At 43.2% G+C, this 22115-nt stretch overlaps 1 protein-coding gene across 1 annotated transcript in view; it reads left to right on the plus strand.

Annotated features, from left to right (window-relative positions):
• The window catches only part of RARS2 (arginyl-tRNA synthetase 2, mitochondrial), a 205974-nt gene that overhangs the window by 161164 nt on the left and 22695 nt on the right, over positions 1–22115 (plus strand). The window contains exons 15-16 of the mRNA XM_069235558.1: positions 11480–11547; positions 20341–20450. Of these exons, the coding sequence (XP_069091659.1) occupies positions 11480–11547; positions 20341–20450 (178 nt within the window). The remainder of the gene's footprint in view (positions 1–11479; positions 11548–20340; positions 20451–22115) is intronic.

A 22115-nucleotide genomic window follows, 5' to 3' on the forward strand; every position in this document is an offset into this window, starting at 1 on the left:
GGGCCACTGGAATTATGTGGCAGAGAGGACCAAATTATGTGGCAAGAAAAGTCCAGTTATGCATTTACAATGCCAATAGCTCTAACCTCAAGCAAATACAAGACCTATTGCATTGCAAATTGTTTCTGTTGATTTCTTCCTATGTTTGCTAGTCTCTGTTCCTCAGCATCAAGACACCTAAGTTGATGAACAACCCATTAGAAAAATGTATTCAAATGTAATCTTTTGGTTCTGCTCAAAGTACTGTTATGCAAGCATACTTTTTCTTTTAAATTTAGAGAGTTGAACGGGCACAATGAACCAGGGCTAACTACCCGCATGTTGTATCTAAAATGTTTTTTTCATTTTCCTCTACGGTGTGACTTACTCATTTTTTTTTAGGTCGAGCATAGCAGTGCACAAGCCCTGCTCTTTTCGACATGTGGTAATCTATTCTGTGGTCGTTAACTACCCCTATTTTACACCCATTTCTTTCATTCGTTCCTGGACTTGCCTCGCAAAAATCCCTTGATTTTGGTTGGTAAATGTTTTATCTTTGTCCCGCCTTGAGGCTGTTTTGTTACGCCCTTGGAGACTGACCCTGTTACATGGATTACTGCATGATCACCCATGTACTTTTGTGTAGTAGCACTTCTTTTTTGCCTTTTGTCTGTCCCCTTCGTGATCCATGGTGGCCATGGCGCTTTAAAGCTTCATACAGCACGTATGCCATTGGAGGTATTCTTGAAAGGCTATGTGTCGTCGTCCCCACCCCTCCCACAACACTGCTTGTCTCTTTTGTTCTTGCGTTATTTCCTTCTGTTTTTATCACTACTGTTCCCTCCTCCTTTTATTTTCTTTCCCTCGTGTGCATTTAATTTAATTTATTACACTCATTTTCATTAATACTCAATTTAGTCGTCTCATTTAAAACATATAATTATCTTGAGACTATCACTGCAAGCAGTAAAAAAAAGGCAGCATGATAAACAAACCCAGTCCGTTCTGCGCTTTAGAGTCGTCCAAGCTGCCCAATGACGTAGAACAGGCAGATGCTCATTTCCGGTTGGATACCAGATATTAGCACGACGCCAGAGTCACTTCGGACCCACCACTTTGTCAAAAGCGGCCGCGTGGCTGCCCAGTGCTGGAGCACCGGTCCACTAGCGGCTGCAATGTTTGATGAGCCCAATCATCGCGGCTGACAGGTGAACTAATCGTTTGTGATGTGCTCAGGCTTCTTACCTTCCCCCCAACTTACAAAGCTTCCCCCATGCACCCCCTCCGAACTGGTTGGCGCTGAAGGCATTCATATCCGTGCCACTGGAGCGCTACAGGGTACGGACATCCATCAGTTGTCAGAATAATTGGGGACACTTCACGTTTAACGCCATTACATTGTGTTATAGTATCACTTGACTTGTGTTGCGCTTCGAAGCACCACAAGTATGGTATGAAGTGGTGCATTTATACAACTATTGTTGTTGTTTGTTCTTGCGTGTCTCACAGCTTCAGGGACCATTGTGATGGTCATGGGCGTAGGAAGTGTGGGGGACGCGGGGGACGTATCCCCCCCAGATTTTGGAGGGTGGGGGACACGGGGGTCGAAGGTGGGGGGGACAAGGGGACAAAATTATTTCCCCTTTTACATCTATTATTCAGAGGGCCATTAGAAAAGCGCTACTTTTAATAGCCCTGTAGGGACCATCCTCCAATCTGATGGTAACAGAATGAAGGTGAGTCAGGAGGCCCTCTGCCGTTTTGTTTGTCCTGTTCACAGCTGTGGGCATTAAGGGTGCTCATAAGAACAAAGGGCAGGAGGAGGAGAAGAGTTTTGGATGATTACTGTCTGCATCACCTGCTGCTGCCAAGAAGAGGAGCACTGCAGGAGGCCTTCAAGAGGAGCTGCAGAACAATGAGGAAGATCTAAGGAGGTAACAGAGTCCCACTCAGCCTGGTGCCTGCAGGCTAGAAAGGAGACTATGAAACACAGTATTTGTATTTGCCTAAGATCACACCAGTTATTGAAACAGTGAAGTCGAAATTGGGCCCAGATTTTACCCTTTCCCACAACAATTTAGGTATTAGAAGGGTATATTTTTCTAAGAGTTATGCTTAATGCTTTTTTATCTAGGTAATGAAGGGCCTGATTATAGCGTGGCTAACAGGGAGAAGCCATATTTCATTTTGGGCTGTTATGCCTAGCGTTATTATTTATGTTGTTGTTATCGTTACATACTTAAGCATATTGAAGTATATTATCTTTTCTTTATCTTTTCTTCACTCTACTCTGAAACAATCTCCCCTATGCCACTGCACCCTACACCACTTTTCTCCACTCTGTGCTACTCTACGCCACTGCAATCTATGCTGTACCACTCCACTCTACATCACTCTACACTAATGCACTGCAATCTATGCTATTCTACTCTAACCATTGTACACTACACCCCTGCACTCTGCCAGTGCACTCTTCACCACTTTACTCAACACCAATGCACTCTATGCCACTTCACTCTATGCCAATCTACTCTGCACCACAGCACTCTATTCCACTGCTTTCAATGCCACTGTACTCTGCGCCACAGCACTCTAGGCGACTGCACTCTATGCCACTCTACAATACACCACTGTACTCTGCGACCTTCTAATCTGCAACATTACACTCTGCCACTGAACTCCACGTCACTCTACTCTGCACCACTGCATTCAATGCCACTGTACTCTGTCCCAATGCACTCTTTTCTGCACCACGGCACTCTAATCTACTCTACACTACACCACTCCACTGTAGGCACTTCACTCTACTTTGAAATCATCTTCTCTATGCCACTGCAATCTACGCAATTCCACTCTTTGCTATGCCAGTCTAATCTACCCTGCACCACTCCAATGTACCCGGCGCCACTCCAATCTGCTCTGCACTGCTCTATGCTACTGCACTCTACATCACTATGCTCCACTCTGCAACAATCTACTCTTCACCACTATACTGTACTCTGCAGCAATCTACTCTATGCCACGGCACTCTATGCAACTCTATTCTACTCTGCACCACTGTACTCTAAGCCGCTCTTCTCTACTCTGCATTACTCTACATCACTGCACTCTACACCAATGCATTCTATGCCACTCTACTCTACACCACTGCCCTCTGCCACTGAACTATACTCCTCTCTACTCTGCACCACGGTACTCTACTCTGCACCGCTCAACTATATGCCACTCTACACCAATGTACTATATGCCACTACACTCTATGCCACTCTACTCTGCATCACTGCACTCTACACCAGTCTACTCTACCTTGCACCACTCCACTCCACCATGCACCGCATCACTCTATGACACATCACTCTGAACCACTGCAATCTATGCTGTGCCACTCCACTCTGCTCCCCTCTACTCTTCACCACTCTACGCTACTGCACTGGACGCTAAACCAGTGCAGTCTTTGTCAATGCACTCTACACCACTTTACTCAAAACCAACGCACTCTATACCACCACACTCTACACCAATCTACTTTGCACCACTGTACTCTATGCCACTTCACTCTAGACCACCCAACTCCACTCTATGACACTTCACTCTGACATTACACTCCATGATACTAGACTCTGACACTCTATTCCATTAAACTCTAACACTTTCTCCACTCTGTAACTCCCTACACAACTCCCTATACGCCACTCCATTCCACTTTACTCCACTCTATGCCACTCCATACCACTCTATGCCACTTCATTCTACGATACTCTACTCAACGCCACTGCACAACCCTCTATGCCACTCCACTATACAACAATGTACTATGCTCAACAGCACTCTACCCAACTTTCTCTATGCAAGTACACATTACTTTACTTCACTCTACTCCAGTTCACTCATATTTATGCCTTTCCACTACGACACTCTGCCACTCCACTCTATGACACTCTATTACACTGTGACACTACTCCACTCTACTACTACTTTATGGCATTTGCGCTTGATTAGAGATTCAGATCTCCATTGATTGCCTTGTCACTCATATGAGACGTGAGTCAGATTTATCTTGGCCGTTTTGGTTACAAGCACTCTGTAACCCTTTTAACTCAAGCTTAACGAAGGCTTATGATGATCCTGATACTTGTCTAGGGTATCAAAATATCATCGGCCAAAGTACCTTGACTTGAATTTGTGATATTGTATGTAAGTTGGCATAAGCATAGGTACTATGAGCTAATGACTTCTTGAATCACTATTTGAGTCATTCATGTAAAAGTGGGTGTATAAAAGATTGTAAATCATTATTGTGGATGCTTACTTTGTAGGAAAGTAGCCTCTTTCTAGCTTGGTTACCCCCACATTTGGCCAGTTTGCCAGTGTGTTTGAGTGTGTCTAATGGGATCCTGCTAATCAGGACCCCAACATTTATGCTCTCTCCCTTAAATTATGGTTGTTGCATAATGGTAACTCAGTATTTCACCCAAGATTGGCATACTGTTGCCCCCTTATAGGTCCCTATTATATGGTACTTGGGTACCCAGAGCATTGGGGTTCCAGGAGATCCCTATGAGCTGCAGCATTTCTTTTGCCACCCATAGGGTGCCCATGCAAAGGCTTCTGCAGGACTGCCATTGGTGCCTGCGTGAAAAGGTGCATGCACCCTTTCACTGACAGTTACACTGCACCAGGTCACTTATAAGTCACCCCTATAGCAGGCCCTCCAGCCCTGAGGGCAGGGTGCTGAGTACCTGTGTGTGAGGGCACCCCTGCACTAGCAGAGGTGCCCCCATGACCTCCAGGACCATTTTCCCAGACTTCAGGAGTGTGGGATGCCATTTTACACGTGTACTGGAAATAGGTCACTCCCTATTCCCAGCTACATAATGGTAACTCCGAACATAGGTATGTTTGGTATCAAACATGTTGGAATCATACCCCAAGGCTTTTGCAAGCATTGGTTATATGATTTCATGCACTCTGGGGGCTCCTTAGAGGACCCCCAGTATTGCCATTCCAGCCTTCTGAGGTTTTCCAGGCAGCCCCAGCTGCTGCCACCTCTCAGACAGGTTTCTGCCCCCCTGTTGATTGAGAATCTCAAGCCCAGGAAGGTAGAACAAAGGATTTCCTTTGGGGGAGGGGTGTTACACCCTCTCCCTTTGGAAATAGGTTTGGAAGGGGTAGCTTCTTTCCCCAGGCCACTGGAAATGCTTTGAAGGGCACATTTGGTACCCTACTTACATAATCCAGTCTACACCAGTTCAGGTACCCCAAGTCCCTGCTCTGGCACGAAACTGGACAAAGGAAAGGGGAGTGACCACTCCCCTGTCCATCACCACCCCCGTGTGGTACTCAGAGCTCCTCCAGAGGGTCCCTGGGTTTTGGCATCTTGGATTCCAAGTTGGCAGCGAACTCTGGGAGCATCTGAGTGGCCAGTGCCAGCAGGTGGTGTCAGAGCCGTCCCCTGATAGGTGCTTACCTGTTTAGCTGACCAATCCCCCTTTCAGGGCTATTTAGGGTCTCTCCTTTTGGAGGATCTTTTAATTCAGATTGCAAGACTCCAGCAGGAATCCTCTACATCCTTTACTTCACCCTCTCACCAAAGAAACTGCATCTGGACCCTCCAGGAACTCCACAAACTGCAACAACGAAGTAAAGACGACTTCTGCAACATTGTAACTTCAGCTCCTGCCAGCAACTGCAGCTGTTTCCCGGTCGTGCATCCTCGGAGGACAGCCTGTCTTCAGTCTGCACCAGAAGAATGAACGAATCTCCCTTGGAGTGAAGGAGTCACTCCCCTACTTCAGCAGGCACCTCTCTGCAATGATGACCATCTGCATGGGTCCCCTCTCCTGACGAGTTGCATGGATCCTGCATCACGGGTGGTAGACTGAAGTGGTCCCGATGGTCCTGACGTCCTACTGTCCAACTTTGGTGGAGGTAAGAGCTTGCCTTTTCACGCAAGACAGTACCCCGCGCACCACGTGTTTTTCAGTTGCCAAGGCGTGTGGCATCCTTCTATGAAATTCTTTGTGCACAATGTAGCTCCGGCCCCTAGCACTCCTTCCTGAGATACACAGTGGTTCTCTGGTGGCAATGGATCCTTTGTTTTTGTGCTGCGTGGGCCTCCTTTTGCAACTCCTTTGTCCCCGTGCTGGGGGACTCCTGTGTGTGCTGGCTGGTATTCTGTGGGCTCTCTGAGTTGCTGAGAGCCCCCTCTGACTCCTCCTCCTTTGTAGAGTCCACCAGGTCCCTCCTGGTCCCGGGCAGTGCCTTTTTCCACTAACCATGAGCTTTGCCTGTGCCAAGGCTTGTTGGTGGAATCTATCGATGCAAACCAGACTGCAATCATCCATCCGGTGTGGGATATCATCTGCACCAACCCGCATCCATCTTCTTGGGTGCAGTACTGACTGTTGTTCTTCACCAGTGGTTCTTCTTTTGCACCTTGATTCGGGTTAGCGGGGGCTCCTGTCCTCCCTGGATTCTTCTGTGCTTCTTGAACTTAGTCCCATTCTTCGACAGGTCTTTAGGTCCAGGAATCCACCCTTTGTGTCTTGAAGTATCTTCTGGTTCTTGCATTATCTTCTTTCTCGTGTTCTTGTGTGTTCTGGGAAAGTTACTGTGATTTACTCCTGCTTTCCTGGGCTCTGAGGTGGGTTCTATTACTTACCTTTGGTATTTTCTAATACTCCCGGCGCCCCTCTACACACCACACTTGCCTAGGTGGGAAACCGACATTCGCATTCAACTTTCTTAGTACATAGTTTGTGTTTCCCCTAGGCCCATTTCTAACCATTGTGATTTTCACTAATTGCACTGTTTTCAGTTTTTATTGCTATTGTTGCATACTAGTGTATATAATTGGTGCATTACTTACCTCCTAAGGGAGTATAGTCTCTATGGTATTTTTGGCATTTGTGTCACTAAAATAAAGTACCTTTATTTTTGTAACACTGAGTATTTTCTTTCATGTGTGTGAGTACTGTGTGACTACAGTGATATTGCATGAGCTTTGCATGTCTCCTAGATAAGCCTTGGCTAGAGCCACCCCTAGAGAGCCTGGTGTCTAGGCACTGCCTACATTTCATTAATAAGGGATAACTGGATGTGGTATAAGGTGTAAGTACCATAGGTACCCACTACAAACCAGGCCAGCCTCCTCCAAACCACTGTACTATATAGGTTACTTTTTAAAATGTTCTTGTAATTGGCGACATTGGGCCATCCAGATAACTTGTGTAATGCCCGAATACCAGTCTTTCTCGATTTCCCCTGTTGATGTTTTCCCACTACATTTGATCTTTTATATTTTGATTGAATAAATGCATAAAACATTCCATTTGCATACTACTTTAATATCATTGTTTATGGGAGTGGTGTTGCATTTTTTTCCAGGGACCCCCTGTTCCTTCAAAGTTAAGTTTACTGCTCCATTCTAGGACACTCTACTTACTCCATGATACTATGCCACACCAGTCGATGACACATCATTCTCCTTTATGCCATTAACTTTGAGCCATGCTGAATAGTAGTCTCACTAGTGTACAGCATGGCTAAAACACATTAGCAAAGGCAATAGAACTTACATAGGCGAGACCTATTGACTTTGCCACTGCTTGTTTATAAGGTATGAACTTTAAGGTGACTTGCAATATCCTTATGTACACAGGGGGTATTTAACCCCATATAATACATGGTCACACCACCAACTTTCCCACAAACCACTTAAAACCTTAGTGCATAGGTTCTGTCATACCAAGCTATTAAAGTAGAGCAGAAGAAAGAAAAGCAACATTACATTTTTTGCTTTAAACAGCTTTATTAATTATGCTCCTTGGCGTGATCTGCCTTTTACCTTGGCTGCTAGCTCTGGCAGAAGGCATTGTAATGTCCGAACTCGACTGTAATAACCTTATCATAGTCATTTTCTGATGTCTTTTCTTTATAATCCGTGAATGTCTTTTCTTTACACGCTGTGACTTGGTGCATCACAAACAGCCGTTTCTAAAGAAATTAGTGACTGCAGTTTATACAGAGATTAGAGAATCCATGTTTATATAGCCTGTAACTCCAAGAGATTCTTCAGTTGAAATGCTTCTAGTTATGACTGATGTGGAGCTGAGCTTCCCAAGATCACACACAGCAGTAGAAGTGTTATTAGAACTATGGTTTCCGAGCACACTTTACAACTGTTGTACCTAATTGCTTTTGATCTCTCCAGTGCGGTTCCAATTGGCATGAGGTGAAGGGCATGATGGGTGTGGGGCGCAAAGAGTATGTTCTTCCTTTTTACCCTCCTACCTTGATTTGCTTGGTGCATGAAGATGCAAGGTTAATGAACATGTTATTTTCACATTTGAGCTAATTACTTTGTGAATATAAATAACAATAAAAGATACTTTCAGACTGTGTAAACATGCCTTCCTTTCTCCCTATTTCACTTCCGATATATATGATTGTGTATATTTATCGGAGCCTGCAGTTCGTAAACAACGAGCGATTTGAATAGGGTTGATTGAAAGTCCCCAAGGCTGTCCCTGTCCCCCCCAGAAATTTAATGTCTCCTACGCCCCTGGTGATGGTGAAGCCAAGCGAACCATGTCTGTATTTCCGACTGGTAGGATTTTCACCCTCCTTCCGCCACTGTTTGCATTTTAAAATGTTTTCTCAAGTTTGCAGTAAATAGATCCAGGATCACACATGCCTTTATTTTAGTCGCCGTGATCCTCTTACTGTTCGTGTTGCCATGTTGGTAGCTTGCTTCCCTGTTACTGTGGTTGTGTTTTCTGTATTCTTTCTGCCTGTATTTGTGTGCATGTGTTGTGTGCTTTGTGTCCGTTCCTTGTGTTTTATTCTGTCTCACGCTGATGCCTTCGACATACATATTTGTTTGGAGAGCAGAATTTGCGTTATCGTGGATCCTGCCTTTGGGGTGCATTTGCCTTGCATCTTCTCATCAAGGTGACCTCTAAAAATCCCATAAACACCTGAAGATCAAGTCGGACAGACCAATTCTGCCTTCTGTCTCAAAACTGCCCTCCCCTTCCGGATTCATCTAACGTATTGAAGCATCTGTCTGCACTAGCAATCTATAAACAAGCACTGGCAAAGCAAATAGGTCTCGCATTTGTGACTGGCTTAACAGAGGAAATCATAATAACTGGTCGGGAGGAGATCATTGTGAAACCCAGTTTAAGAGAAAATGCGAGAGGGAGATAAACAGGGAGGAAGGAAATTAATGTGACAAGAAGAGAGATGGAGAAGAAAAAAGTTAAAAGAAGGGGAGAGAGAAAGCTGAGAGAGGGGAACAAGGAGAAGAGAGTTGTGAATGAGACAGAAAGCAAGCACATAAACTAAAAAAAGAAAATAGGAGACAAGGGGGAGTGAGAGTCAGATCCTCCTATTACTGTTGGTTTATCAGTTAATTCCTTTTGAAGCAGTTTCTTAATATACTCTAGACAGTTTCTTAAGACTTGAGCACTTTAATCACTAGTCGGTAGTCACTCCATGTCAGATAGTCTGACGGGTTCAAGTGGGTGGTGAGAATACTGGTTGAAATATCAGCATGGCTTTGCAAAAAACAAAGGCGAGACATGCCTGCACTAACTTCATTAGATATTCAAAGGGATTTGATAGGAGTTGTATTTTGCAAGTTTGAAATTGTGTCCAGAATGGAGTCTTTTTGATTTTACTAGTGGCGCCAGTCAGGTTGTTCTTGTTTGAATATTTTGGCAATGGTACCAAGCATTTTCGCGTTTGACAGTTGCTTGACAGGCACAATTGTTTTTTTCCCAAGATATTACGTGGGGAGAATGAGTTCCTTCAATTGACAGTCCGTGGGTGCAGCTGAATTTCTTGACCTATTCATGTCAACTAGCGACGCCTGCCTTCTCCGTATATAGACTGAAGAGAGAGAGGCCAGTACCAACCTGAACTAGAGATTACATATCATTTTCAGGACATGTAGCAAGATTCAAAAAACCAGAGAGGAGTTGGTAATGAAGCACCAGGTGTTTCAAAGTTCTTTGAAAGCTGCTTTGGTGATCTGCTAACTAACTTGTGGGTCTAATTCTGCACCTTGTTTTATCTAGATTCTTGTTGACGGTGTTAAACTCTCGGCAGAGTTTGTGAAATACGCATTAAGCTTTATTTTCCCCCAGAAAAAGGTAAAACATGCCCGTTGCCTTTCAGTGGAGACTTTTAATATACATTTGCACTTCATTTATTTGAGGGAGTTGCAGGGCAATTTTGAGCATTTTGGAATTGTACTTGGGCACCGTGTTTGGTCGGAATGACGTCATATTTTTTTTGAGTAGCTGAACCAGTGTTTAGACTTAAAGAAATTTGTTGGCACCGGTCTGCATTTTCTCCTAATATTCTCTGACATCCAGAATCCTGACTTGAAAATGGAGGAATGATATGCCACCGTGATCAGGCCGGTGTATCTGAAATGCTGCTTAACGCTATTATAATAAATCTGACTGTTTCCAACAAGTATGTTTTTCTTTTGCTGCTTTGGAAGAAGTGAACATTTTTCACTATTGCTCCATTGTGACAGATTTTCTAAGAAATTGCAGTAACAGTTTTGAGGTTTCCTAGTCAGTGTTAAAATCTGCTTATAGAAGCCCTTTGTGCTGCTTAGATTTCTTTGCCAATGACCCCAGACATACCCTCGAAAAGTACAGTTTGAAAACTCCCCCCCATCTGAAGATACCAGTGCAGTGTTGTGCCCTGTCTGATGACGGGTTACATGGCAGTCATTTGCAGGCTGCTGCCTGGAAAACCAGGGTTACATTTGAACATCAACTACTTTTTTGCGTTTTAGTCACAATATTTTTGCCTTACCAAGCTCTAGCTTTTAACACATATATATCCACTGGTTTTGCAGACAGCGATCAGGCAGAAGGGCTCCTGGGAAATATATCTTTTGTCTTCTTTTGTTTACCTGTTGTATCACTGGCCAAACTCAAAAGGCTCACTCATCTTAGATGTTCTCGGAGTGGCAGAAATTAACTAGGGTCTCTTTTGCAGCAACAAGTCTGATTTTCATCGGAATTGTTTGTTCTTTTTTTTCTATACTTCTTAGTAACATTATCAACCTGTATCATACGTGCACCCGCCTCCTTGCAGCACGATTGGAGACCTATGGGTCGATTTGCAAAGACGTTCATGAGTACCTGATGTACCACAACAAGGGTACTACCGCAAGTACTTATGAATGCTTTTCTGAATCAGGCCGAAATGCTAGTGGCAAATCTTTCAGAAGAACAATGTTTGAGAAATTGTGCATTGAAAATTGACAGAATCCGGCGAGGATTGATGTACCGACTTCCTTCATTGGCAGTATGCTGTTAAAATATACTACTTGGATGTTGGTATATTATACTACTAATAAATCTGAAATATCTTTGGCTGTATGTTGTTATATTAGGTTACTTGTATGCTGTTATATTATACTAGTATTAAATCTGAAATAACGTTAGCGCTATTTATCCAATTACTCTTTTAGCAACAAAAGAACTGGAAGACCCAGAAGCTACAGCAGAAAAAGTTGGCCTGGCAGCGCTAATTGTTCAGGTGAAACTGCTTATTTTGATGACATTCATCTGCACTTATTTTAAGACACTCCCTTTACATTCACTTATCAGGCTCTCCCAGGCAACCTCCCCCCCCCACACACCCTCTGCCCAATTAGGTTTTTAAAGCCATGCCTGTTTTTGACTTTTCTTTTTCAGATTCCTTACATACCTTTGCCGCACATTTACTAAGAAAAAATGTATATTTCTATGAAAAGAGAAGCCACTTTCAATTAGTGTTTCCTGGAAGTGTTCTTTGTATGTCAAGTGCTTCCTAAAATGGATACTTTGGAGGAACTGAATAATTCTAACCAGCAGCAAAGTGTGCTTCAAAAATTAGGCATGTTTTGGATTTTTGCGCAAAGTTAGTTAGTGCCTACTAAGCAGCATATTTTGTGCATACTGTTGGTTACCACTGATGTCTTAGAATAACCACTGGCAATTATCTGTACCCACAGTAAGTTAGGACTGTCACACAGAATGCACTCAGTGGGAAGTGAATGACACCATTTAGTGACATTGATTGCATTTTCCAGGATGGTTATGGCTATGAGCTACAGGAAGTCTAATGAGTAATGGGGTATGATAAACAAAGCAGCTGAGCAAAGGTCTTTGTTTTTTACCTCTACAAATGGTATAGGTCTTCTCATCCGTAGAAGAGCAATTTACCTCTACCCATCGAAGATGTCTACCACCTGTAGACCTCTTGCATAGTGACTAATCACCTCCACTACACATTAGCTTTCCTGCAGCCTCATACGAGGGTAGTAGCCACCATTCATCCTGAGTGGGAGTAAGCTTTTTCTGCACCCTCAGACCAGGAAAATCTTGTGTTTTTTTTGGGAGCAAACAAGAACACATATTACGCCTTTAATGGGCTGTATACTTTTTGTTCAATGCAGAGAGAAAACACAGAGTTCACCTGAAAAAGTAAAAAACATAGCAAGATGGCGTAGCTGTTATGAAGTAATGCATGGTCAGTACACAATGAAAAAAATGATTGTATTCTGTGGTTGGTTTGGTGGCTGTAAGTATCTGAACAATTGAGACAAATATAACTGCATACTTCTTCAGTGCAAAAACATACAAATGACACTTTGTCACCTATTTGCCTTTTTTCCAACTTACTTTCACTTTTGTTTCCAGCAATTAGATTCTTTAGGAAAACGTTGAATGAACTACACAAGTATTTCACATCTCTTTTCCTGACTATTTACAAGTAGGTAGAAACAGCAAAAACAGGAAATATTGACCACTGGGTACAAAATTAAACAAGCATTTGTAATGCAATGGGTCTCGCATTTGCTCGGCTTAGAGCTATTAGCATCATAAAGTCCTAACCGGACTAAATTGAAAATGAAAAGTAATACAGTTTTACATAAGACAGCCGATTTAAAGCCCCATGCTATGAGCATGAGCGTGAAGGAGCACACAAAAGGAAACAGAACTTCGCTCGCAGTTAAACGTATGAGCAGTTATGCAATTATCCATGTAAGATGGTTGATGTCATGCAAAGCTCTCAACTGCTGCCCAGAAAGATCGTGCTGCATAGGAAATAAAAAGAAAAAGTTGTCCAGAAGTTATGCGGAAAACATTGAGCCTCATATGTTTCCAGTAGTTGGCCGGTGTGCTACAGGAGGGCTAAACACCAGAAAAGACATGATGTATGCATGCCTTCCACTAATGAGATCAAACGATTTTTAAAAGGCAAGCCCACGAACCATCAAAACTGATGGGCATTCAGTGGGCGTGGGTAAAAGCCCACAGAGACATTACAGCAGGCTAGAGCGCTTGTGCGCTCGACCCTAAAAACTGGCTAATTTTTTTTTCCACTCTGCGTGTTTCTTAAAGCTGAAACAAGGGTGTTCTTAACATGGCAAACCTTTTGTAGATCCAGTTTTCTGTAATAAAGAAAAAAAAGCACTTTTGTGCAGCACTTTTTCCACTTTATTTACCTAAATTCTGTCACTTTTTTCTTATCATCCTTGACCCTTCCAGGATAGATCACAAACCCTGGTACCCTCATCATCCCAGATATTTGGGAAGAATAATGCAAGTTTGGCTTGAATATCTTTTGCGGAAAAAATTTATGAAGGCTCCAGAGCAAACTGTCCCCGGTCTCAAAACAGGGGCTCAGCACTGGGGTGGGCTTACCCTTAGTACTTGAGGAGTTAATTACTGAATACATTAGCCAAAAGAAGAAAGACCTATCAGATAGAGTGAGGTGCTCAGTAACTGTTTGAAAATAATAATGGTGGTCATGATAAATATAAGACATTGTTACACTCAATGTCAACGTGTCAAATGGTGCCTACTTACAGATTTTTTGATAGTCATTCTTTGAATGACCAGGATTTTTCATAGCACAGTTCTCTAGAACCTACTGCATTCATGAATAACCTTCATAGATTTAATGTCCAGCCGACCCCTGGCTGTTATCAGTCTAGCCACAGCCATAAAAGTGACTAAACATTTAGTAGTTTTGTCTTGAGCAATAGAACCTTAGTACTCACAGCCTAATATGGTAAATGTAAGATCCTTTGCAGATATTAGTCGCAGATATTAGTATGCTTGTGCAAAATACCTGAGTAAAATTGATACAGAGCTGAACAGGTACGTGAATTAAATCAGGAGTGAGGCGAAGCACTGACTGTAAAGGTAAGGATCTTCTTCACCAATTGGAACCATATAGTAGCATAAGGGGATAGTTAAAAAAAAAAACATGTTGGAGTCTGGAACTTTTAGGCTTTCTCTTAAACAAAAGTAGAGTGAAAAATTTTTGTTTCTTTATCAGTTTTCTTGTCCGTATCAGGCTACTACTTCCTATTTAGTTAATGCTAATCATGGAGGTGGTCATCTTTGGAGAGTTGCGGAATAGCTCGAGTTTGATTAAAAAAAAAAAAAAATCAGGCTGCTCTGTGTGCAGTGCATATACCTTTTCAGTATTTTGCAGGTGTTCCTTTTGTGGGAGTAGAGACACGTGTTTTGCATTTTCTACTTATTTTCCCCCATTACATTTCCTATATTTATTTATCCAAGTGCAACTTTTTCATTTTTAAATATGTGCTTCATTTAGTATTAGTTGTACCTATACAACATATAACGTTTTGTTTTATTCTGGAACAAAAATAAGTAACTGACGACAGTTCTGTTTTTTTCTAAGGCATATGGGTTAGATTCCACCTAAGAAACTCTGATGGGGACTTTGGGTAAGAAAGTGGGTTATTTGTTGATAAGGATGTCATTTCTTCACAAGTAATACATCTGTAACATTCCATCTACTGGAAACCAAGTACCCTAGTACAGCACTTGACTTCCTCAGGGTAGCGAGTCAGACTATTCCAACAACTGCTCAGGGGAGGTGGTGGGAGCTAGTACCCAAGTCCGTAAGCATGCAACAAACAACAATAAATCACTATACGGTCAGCTTATTTACTTATAAAAGAAAAAATACTTTATTATGTACATACTACTCGATAGTATGCATTAATTTCCAAATGTACATGATGGTAAGTGGCAATACCTATGGTGACACCCTCCCAACCATTCACATTCTTAGAGAACCCTGACCCCAAAAACCAAGATACCCCTGCATACACTGGACACAAAATAAGTTATCGATAGACAGGTCTACTGTCTTTGTCAGGGTGTTCCCACATTATTAAAAGCAGAAATATATCCTAATGCAACACCATTAAAATCACTGAGGATAGTACCATCTTGCATTGGTATTCATTAGGGCATGTAAAGATTAATTGCTAAATTTTTGATAGTTGATAAAGCATGTCAGTGACCTTCATTACAGCTACGGCCCGTCCTTTAGGGCAGAGGGGCCACACCACCCACTTCACCCCCACCTTTTGCCCCTCATGAAGAGTGCCTGTCAGGCTGAGCAAAGGTCAGCTTGACAGACACTCTTCATGTTCAGCTCAGGCAGCTGTGAGCGAGACATGTGTGATTTGCGCAGACTCCTGGCTGCCTGAGCTGAACCTTGCTGGGCTGAAGAGGTCACAGCTCCTATGGGTGTGACCTCCTTGGCTCAGCGAAGGTGCCTCGAGGACCTCCCCCTCAGTGATGAGCGAACGCGTCACCCATTGACTCCCACCTGGGCGCTTCAGGTTTAAGCCCTGAAGCGCCCAGGGCGGGTGTCAATCAGTGACACCTCGTCACAGAGTGATGTGGGGGTCAGAAGTCTCACTGACCCCCATCCCACTCTGTGACGAAGTTGGGACTGCTGCCTTCCCTAAGGTCAGCCAATGAGGGAAGGCAGCAGTCCCAACCCTCCTGAGACCTCCGAGCTGAAAGTAAGTGTGTGTGTGAGTAAGTGTGTGTTTTTTTTTTTTTTTAAATGAATGTTTGGTGCGTGTGTATGTTTGAATGTTGATGAGTGTTGTGAGTGGATGTGTGTGCGTGAATGAATGTGTGTGCTTCCCGCCCCCCCTCCCCTCCCTCCTAAAATTACCGACTGCCACTGCTTCTTTAACACATGTAATGATTTTGCTCCTGGAATGCTTAAATAGTGAGCAAATGTCTCTTGGGATTTAAACAGACCCTCTGTAGATTTAGGGTACCATTAGAAAAACATTTTTGGTTGAACTCCTCTGGGGGCTGCTGCACTCCTACCAGCCTTCAAAGCAGTCTCGGACACCAAAGGAGCAGAAAATGTAGATGAGATTTTTGAGCATCTTGGAAGACTCAGGGTGCATTTTTTGCCCGATACATGCATATTTAATGACCGGCCTCACTGCAACAATGGTCTTAATCTCTTTTTTTTTCCTTTTTTTCCACATAAAGACTTGCACTGTGTTATTTGCATTTTTTATATTGGATGCCCTGCCCCACCAAGCACCGAGCCCTGCATCATTGGGGGCTGTGGTGGAGCCCCAAGTCCCTGCCAGCTCCCTTACGTTCAGCCCAAGTCCACAGGGCCTCCAGGGGAGCCACAAGTTTGTTCTCTTCTCTCCACTGACAAGAAGCATAGATGGGAACAGCAGATCCAGTGCACCTGCCACCCTCAAGAGACAGTGGGGTGGAGGGGGCTCCCGTCTGTTTCATGGCCTCTGGCCTGCCCTGAGAACCATTAGGCTCTCCTCTTTGATCCCTGGGGAAATGCCAGGGGCTCTGGGTGACGTCATAGATTGCCAAGCGCAATGATACTCTAGTATTTCTTCAGTGCTCTTTGTCGCAGTAGTTCCCAGTGGGATAGAAGTCCCCAGGGAAACATAATAGCATATATGGGATTGAGGGAGTCCTGTAGAGAAGGTCACATCCACACCTTCATTTTTTGCATACCAGGACCAGGCCATCCCCGGAGACCATTTAGAGGTTAGCAAATAGGGGGACTACCTGTGCCTGAACTGACAGTCCACTGCGGGAACAACAGTCCCCAAGGCTCCCAAGATGCACTGGTGAGCACACTTTGTTCCTCCTTATTTAGCCCAGGACAAAAGGCCTACATAAACAGGGTTCTAGAGGGGGTGGAAAGTTGCAGAATATAGGCACCTCTGCCTAATCCTAGGGTGACACGTCATCACGCCACCTCTGCCCGAATCATCCTGCACAGCATTTTGGCAATTTTTAAGATAGTGCAGTCAAATGGTCTGTTGAACGTCCTTATTTGAAAGACAAAGCCTGGCCCCTGCCTACCATATCTTTCTGGTCCCTCCCTTCCAAAACTTTAAATGGCAGCCCCTCCTGTTATTGGTTCCATTGGTCTGGCTACCCTCTGTTGTTTCTGTGGGTTTGAGCCTTCCCTTACCAGGTGCAATGTGAAAAGTAATTGGCACATGCAGATTCTGTCCCCACCCTTCCCTCTCCCAGGAACAGGCCTAATTACTGGCAAATGGCTGTATTGTGTAGAGCGGCATTCGATACTCCAGCTGGCCAGCAGAGTAATTACTTGGCCCATCATGGTGATTCAAAGGTCAAAATCTAATTTGTAGTGGAGTCTGAGAAAAATTATAAATTATGGTGAAGTGCCACAAGGAATGCAGATATGTATAAATTAATGTTGAATCTTCTTTTGGTATCCTGATTTACCATAGAATTAATGGTCACGCTAGTCTCTAGGCTGCCTTCCTACAGCTAAACTGCACTTTGGTGCAGATTTCGCCAATAGTGTACAATACAGTGAAGCACTCTCAATACTTCAGTGAAGTACTACAGATGTACACTGTTAATGCCCACTAATATTATCTGGACTGCACAGGTAATTCCAGTTCATGAAGAACCCTTCTGCGAATGGCTACCTTTGTGAAGATAATCAGACTGATTTAAATGGTAGTCTCTCATACTCATCCCACAAGAGTGCATAGGCATGCGGGTGTGTTCTTTTGCAGCCAACCCAGGGCCTCTTAAGCCAGCTGCATAGCAGCAGACCTTGTTTTAAAAGGACACTGGCAGCTTGTATTCACAATCCATTTAAAGAGTTTTCAGTGAGTGAGACATTGGTAGTGAGACTCACTTATGGCAGAATTATACACCCGGTAGTCCAAAAAATGAACAATGAAAGGGAGGTTGAAAGGAGTGGAACCCATTTCTCCCTGTCCATCTGCTGCTAAGAAGGCTTAGCATGAGCTAGAAGAGAAGTATTGGTTACCAAATACTGGTTTCATCATTGAATGCTTGTAGTCAATGAATACCATCATCAATGTTGTAATTCTTTTTAACATATTTTTTATTCATCTCTTTCAATGCCAGTTTTGTTTATTTTTATAGTTATATCTAGTCATATAATCTGCGCTCCATTAGGTCACTAATTTCGCACAAGACTGATCATTGTCCTGTTCACACCAGCCTCAAATAATGTGAATGAGGTTCATGGATTATGGTCCGCTAAATTCCCTAGCTCAGTTTGGTAAATTGGCTAATCCTGCACTTTACTAGAGGGTTTAGGGATCCTAAAACCGGGCCGTGCTTGCTTCTAAAGTTGCAGAAAATGTATTGCATGGGCTCTTCATTCTGTTGCATCAAGAGGAAATTTTCAGGTTTTAAAGTAAGATGCATGCAAACATCTTCTTTTCAGCTTAAGCGATGCTGCATCTCACAGTCAAGACACTAGGCCCTGCTGCTTAGCATGGCCTTTGAAAAAGACAACTTATGAATTTTGAACCTCTTTTTGAGAGCAGATTTAGATGTGAAATACTTGCACTCTTCCTTTTTATCTTATTCAGAAACAACACTTAATATGGGTTGAATGGTGAGACTTGCACCTCTGGTTTCACAGAATAGGCTACGATCTAAGTAGGTAGTAGTTCCCACAGGATCAGGTACATTTCTAGAAACACTCTGATATTGAATGGTTTGTTCAACCTTTTACCAGTCATTTTGCAACTCATGACTGCCTCTTATACCTGAACAGCAAGACCCTTTGATTGAGCAAGATTTTGACATGTCTCTTCACCAACTGCCTGTTACTAAAGATTTGGGAGTTCTGCTGTTGATGTCTCTGCGTTTCCATGGCAGCTATTTCAGGTGAAAGTTGTTTTCAGCACTTATCACAACACATCCAAATCCCTCAAGAAACCTACCTTCCCCTCCATCTGAAAAAAAACTCTAAGTAACAAAAGAAGGACAAATGAACTGGTTTGTTGAAGCTCAATATTTCTCTGAAATGCCTTTAATGGGAAGAGGACCACCCTTAACTGTCTCCCCTTACTAAATGTAAACAGAACACTGTGCATCAGCGTGTACGCTACACATGGGGTAAGCAATCAACTGATTGCAACAACCTGATCTTTCAAATATTAGACAGTATATTATTGCCATATATCTTTATGTATTTTAAAACTGTTAGCGTAGAGGTTCTGCAGAATATTATTATGCATTTAGTAACAATGCAAATTTCACCTGCTAGTATAGTACACGTATAGCAGCATTTTAAATATAATGTACTTCATGGTTAATGCTGCTACTAATTTCACGAAAACCGTGAAGATAATGGTCAGTGAAGGAATCCATACCAAATTGATGGATGAAGAAGGGAAGTTGATCACATCACTCAGATGTACACTAGAAGAAATAGGAAGGATAAGTAATGAATGATTTCCTTACATTGACTCGCACACTTATTTATATACATGGACGCACGGTAGTGAGGAATTGTGCCAAACTGGCTCCTCTGCATTTTGATTATTGAGGTGAGAGGCCTTATTTTGATTTGATGTGTTGTATTTTAGGGACACAGGTTTTGATTATTGTAGAATATTTACCTCTAATTTATAGAGCGCCCCATGATATATTTAGATCTGTGCCTTGACACTCTCTCCATAGAGCTTTGAAAGCATTCAATTTCCGTTTTCTGGCGGATGCTATCCTTTCTGACAATCGAATCCTAATTTAATCTGTTCTGAGTGTCCTGTTCCCAATTTTAACCTATGCTCGCTACTTTCCCTTCCCTTGATCCTTCTGTGTTTTACATTTTTGGCTGTATGTTTACTTCTTTATTCTATGGTGCGTTTTGCCACAGCTTTGGTTATTTTAAATGACTTAGCCCGCTGTTTGTGACATTTTATACTTTTTTAATCAAATATTCAACTGCATTTCTGCTAAACTGTATCTGCTGTGCTTCTAGCATAAGGCTTTTGTGCTTAGAGAATTCATATATAGTCTAAAGAGAGATAGTGAAGATTAATAAATGCATATGAATATTGCTTTCTCGGGTGAGAGCGAGACCATATTTTTTTTTCATAAGATGTAACTGTAAGATTCCCATATGTTCTACGTTTGCTGGGTTCCAGCATCTCCTAAGTGCTCTTTAAACTGGAAATAATGTGAAATATCTGATAATTTTCAGGATTTCAAAGGTCAGCTCTTGTCAGATTATCAGTTTGATTGGGACCGAGCTCTGCAGAATCGAGGAGACACAGGAGTGTTCTTGCAGTACACCCATGCAAGACTTCACAGGTGAGGCTGAACTGAAATGATTTTCCAAAGAATGTCCCCTCCACACTAGCCTATTTTAATCCACTGAAATGTTTTGCTCATTTACAATTAATGTTTGCAAAGCAGTTAATGGTTGAACATACTCGAACAATGATGGTATGTAAAAAATTTATGCATTTAATTTATCAAGATCCGTGGAATGTCAAGAAGAAATTAAATGATTTTAGAACTGGGCTTAAATAATAACTTTTGTGGCAAGGATAGATATTATTGTAAAGATCAGTAACTGCTATTAAACATAGGGCCTCATTACAAGGTTAGCGGACTGACCGCCGGCCCACAGCCCCGTGGGGAGGAGAACACAGCAGAGCTGGCAGTCTCCCCCCAGCACTATTACAATGTTTCCACTGGGCTGACTGGCGCAAACCTCCAGATTAGGAGGTTTCTGCCAGTCAGCCCCGTGGAAACATTGATGCTACATTGCACAGAGGGGGGCTCCAGCACACTCGAAATACACACTGTCTGCTGTAGCACACAGTGCGCATTCTGAGGATGCTGGGCAGGGGGGCACCTGCACTGCCCACATCATGGTCATGGACAGTGCAGAGGTCCCCCCTGTGGCCCACAGCACTGGCTTTCCACTAGCCTTTTCATGGCGGGGAACACTCCATGAAAAGGCCGGGGGAAAGGGAGCTCATGATAAGCACAGTGGTGCTGAACTGGGTGTCGCCATGGCTGACCACGACCCCTATCGCCACCACGTCGTCTGGAACCATGTTCCTGGCAGTGGCGGCACTCCGACTGTCAGGGTCGTAATCTGGCGGTCAGACCTCCAGGAGTGCAGCGGTCTGACTGCCAACACGAGTCTGGCAGGACTCGTAATGAGGCCCAAAGTCATTCGGTTCTGTACTTTCTTGCACCACTACCTTTCTACAGTATTAATGTGATTCTTCTCCAACTACAGCAAATACTTCGAGCATCTAATCAGAGCAGAAGTCTTTTTCTTTAAATCAGGAACTCGGGTGAAAGCAAACCTCCTCCATCTCCAGGCTATGCCTCTATAACAGTCCTAAGTTGCTATTCTGTCCTGTACTAGTAATGGCTTCTTATGAATATCACCTGTTGTGCATCTGCAGGGCTGCCTAAAAACACTTATATCCAAAGACTCAGTGAACCGACCAAAACATAAAACCAGAGAGGACAAGGTCATGATTTCCTCTACTTTTGTGTTGTATGTCCAATAAATTCCACTGCATTCACCTGACCTACACCAAACACTTTCTTAAAGCTTATGTTTTTGGACTGTGGCATGGACCAGGCTGAACACATTTTTGGTTAGACCCTTGTATGGCTTTAAGTGCTGGCTTTTCTAGTGTAGGTAGGAATTCCTTTTAATTGACTTATTTGTATGGAGTAAGAAGGGCAGGGGAAAGGGACATGAAAAACCTCTCACAGAGTGAGCCCTGTAGCTCTAGTCCTGAGCTTATCTTCCTCAGTATGACCCATCAGGCCTCTGGTGCGCATAGTGAGTATAGGGCTGTTGTGTAATTTTCAGGGTAAGGCAGGGCAAAGGCAGTGCAATCTGTGTACACAACCTGTGCTGTGCACTGGTGTAATTCCTCTTGTGTGGCGGAAGGATGACTTTAGACTAGGAGTTAGAAACAGACACACACTCTCACACTCACT

This window comes from Pleurodeles waltl, chromosome 5 (genome assembly GCF_031143425.1).
Source record: "Pleurodeles waltl isolate 20211129_DDA chromosome 5, aPleWal1.hap1.20221129, whole genome shotgun sequence".
Taxonomy (NCBI): Eukaryota; Metazoa; Chordata; class Amphibia; order Caudata; family Salamandridae; genus Pleurodeles; species Pleurodeles waltl.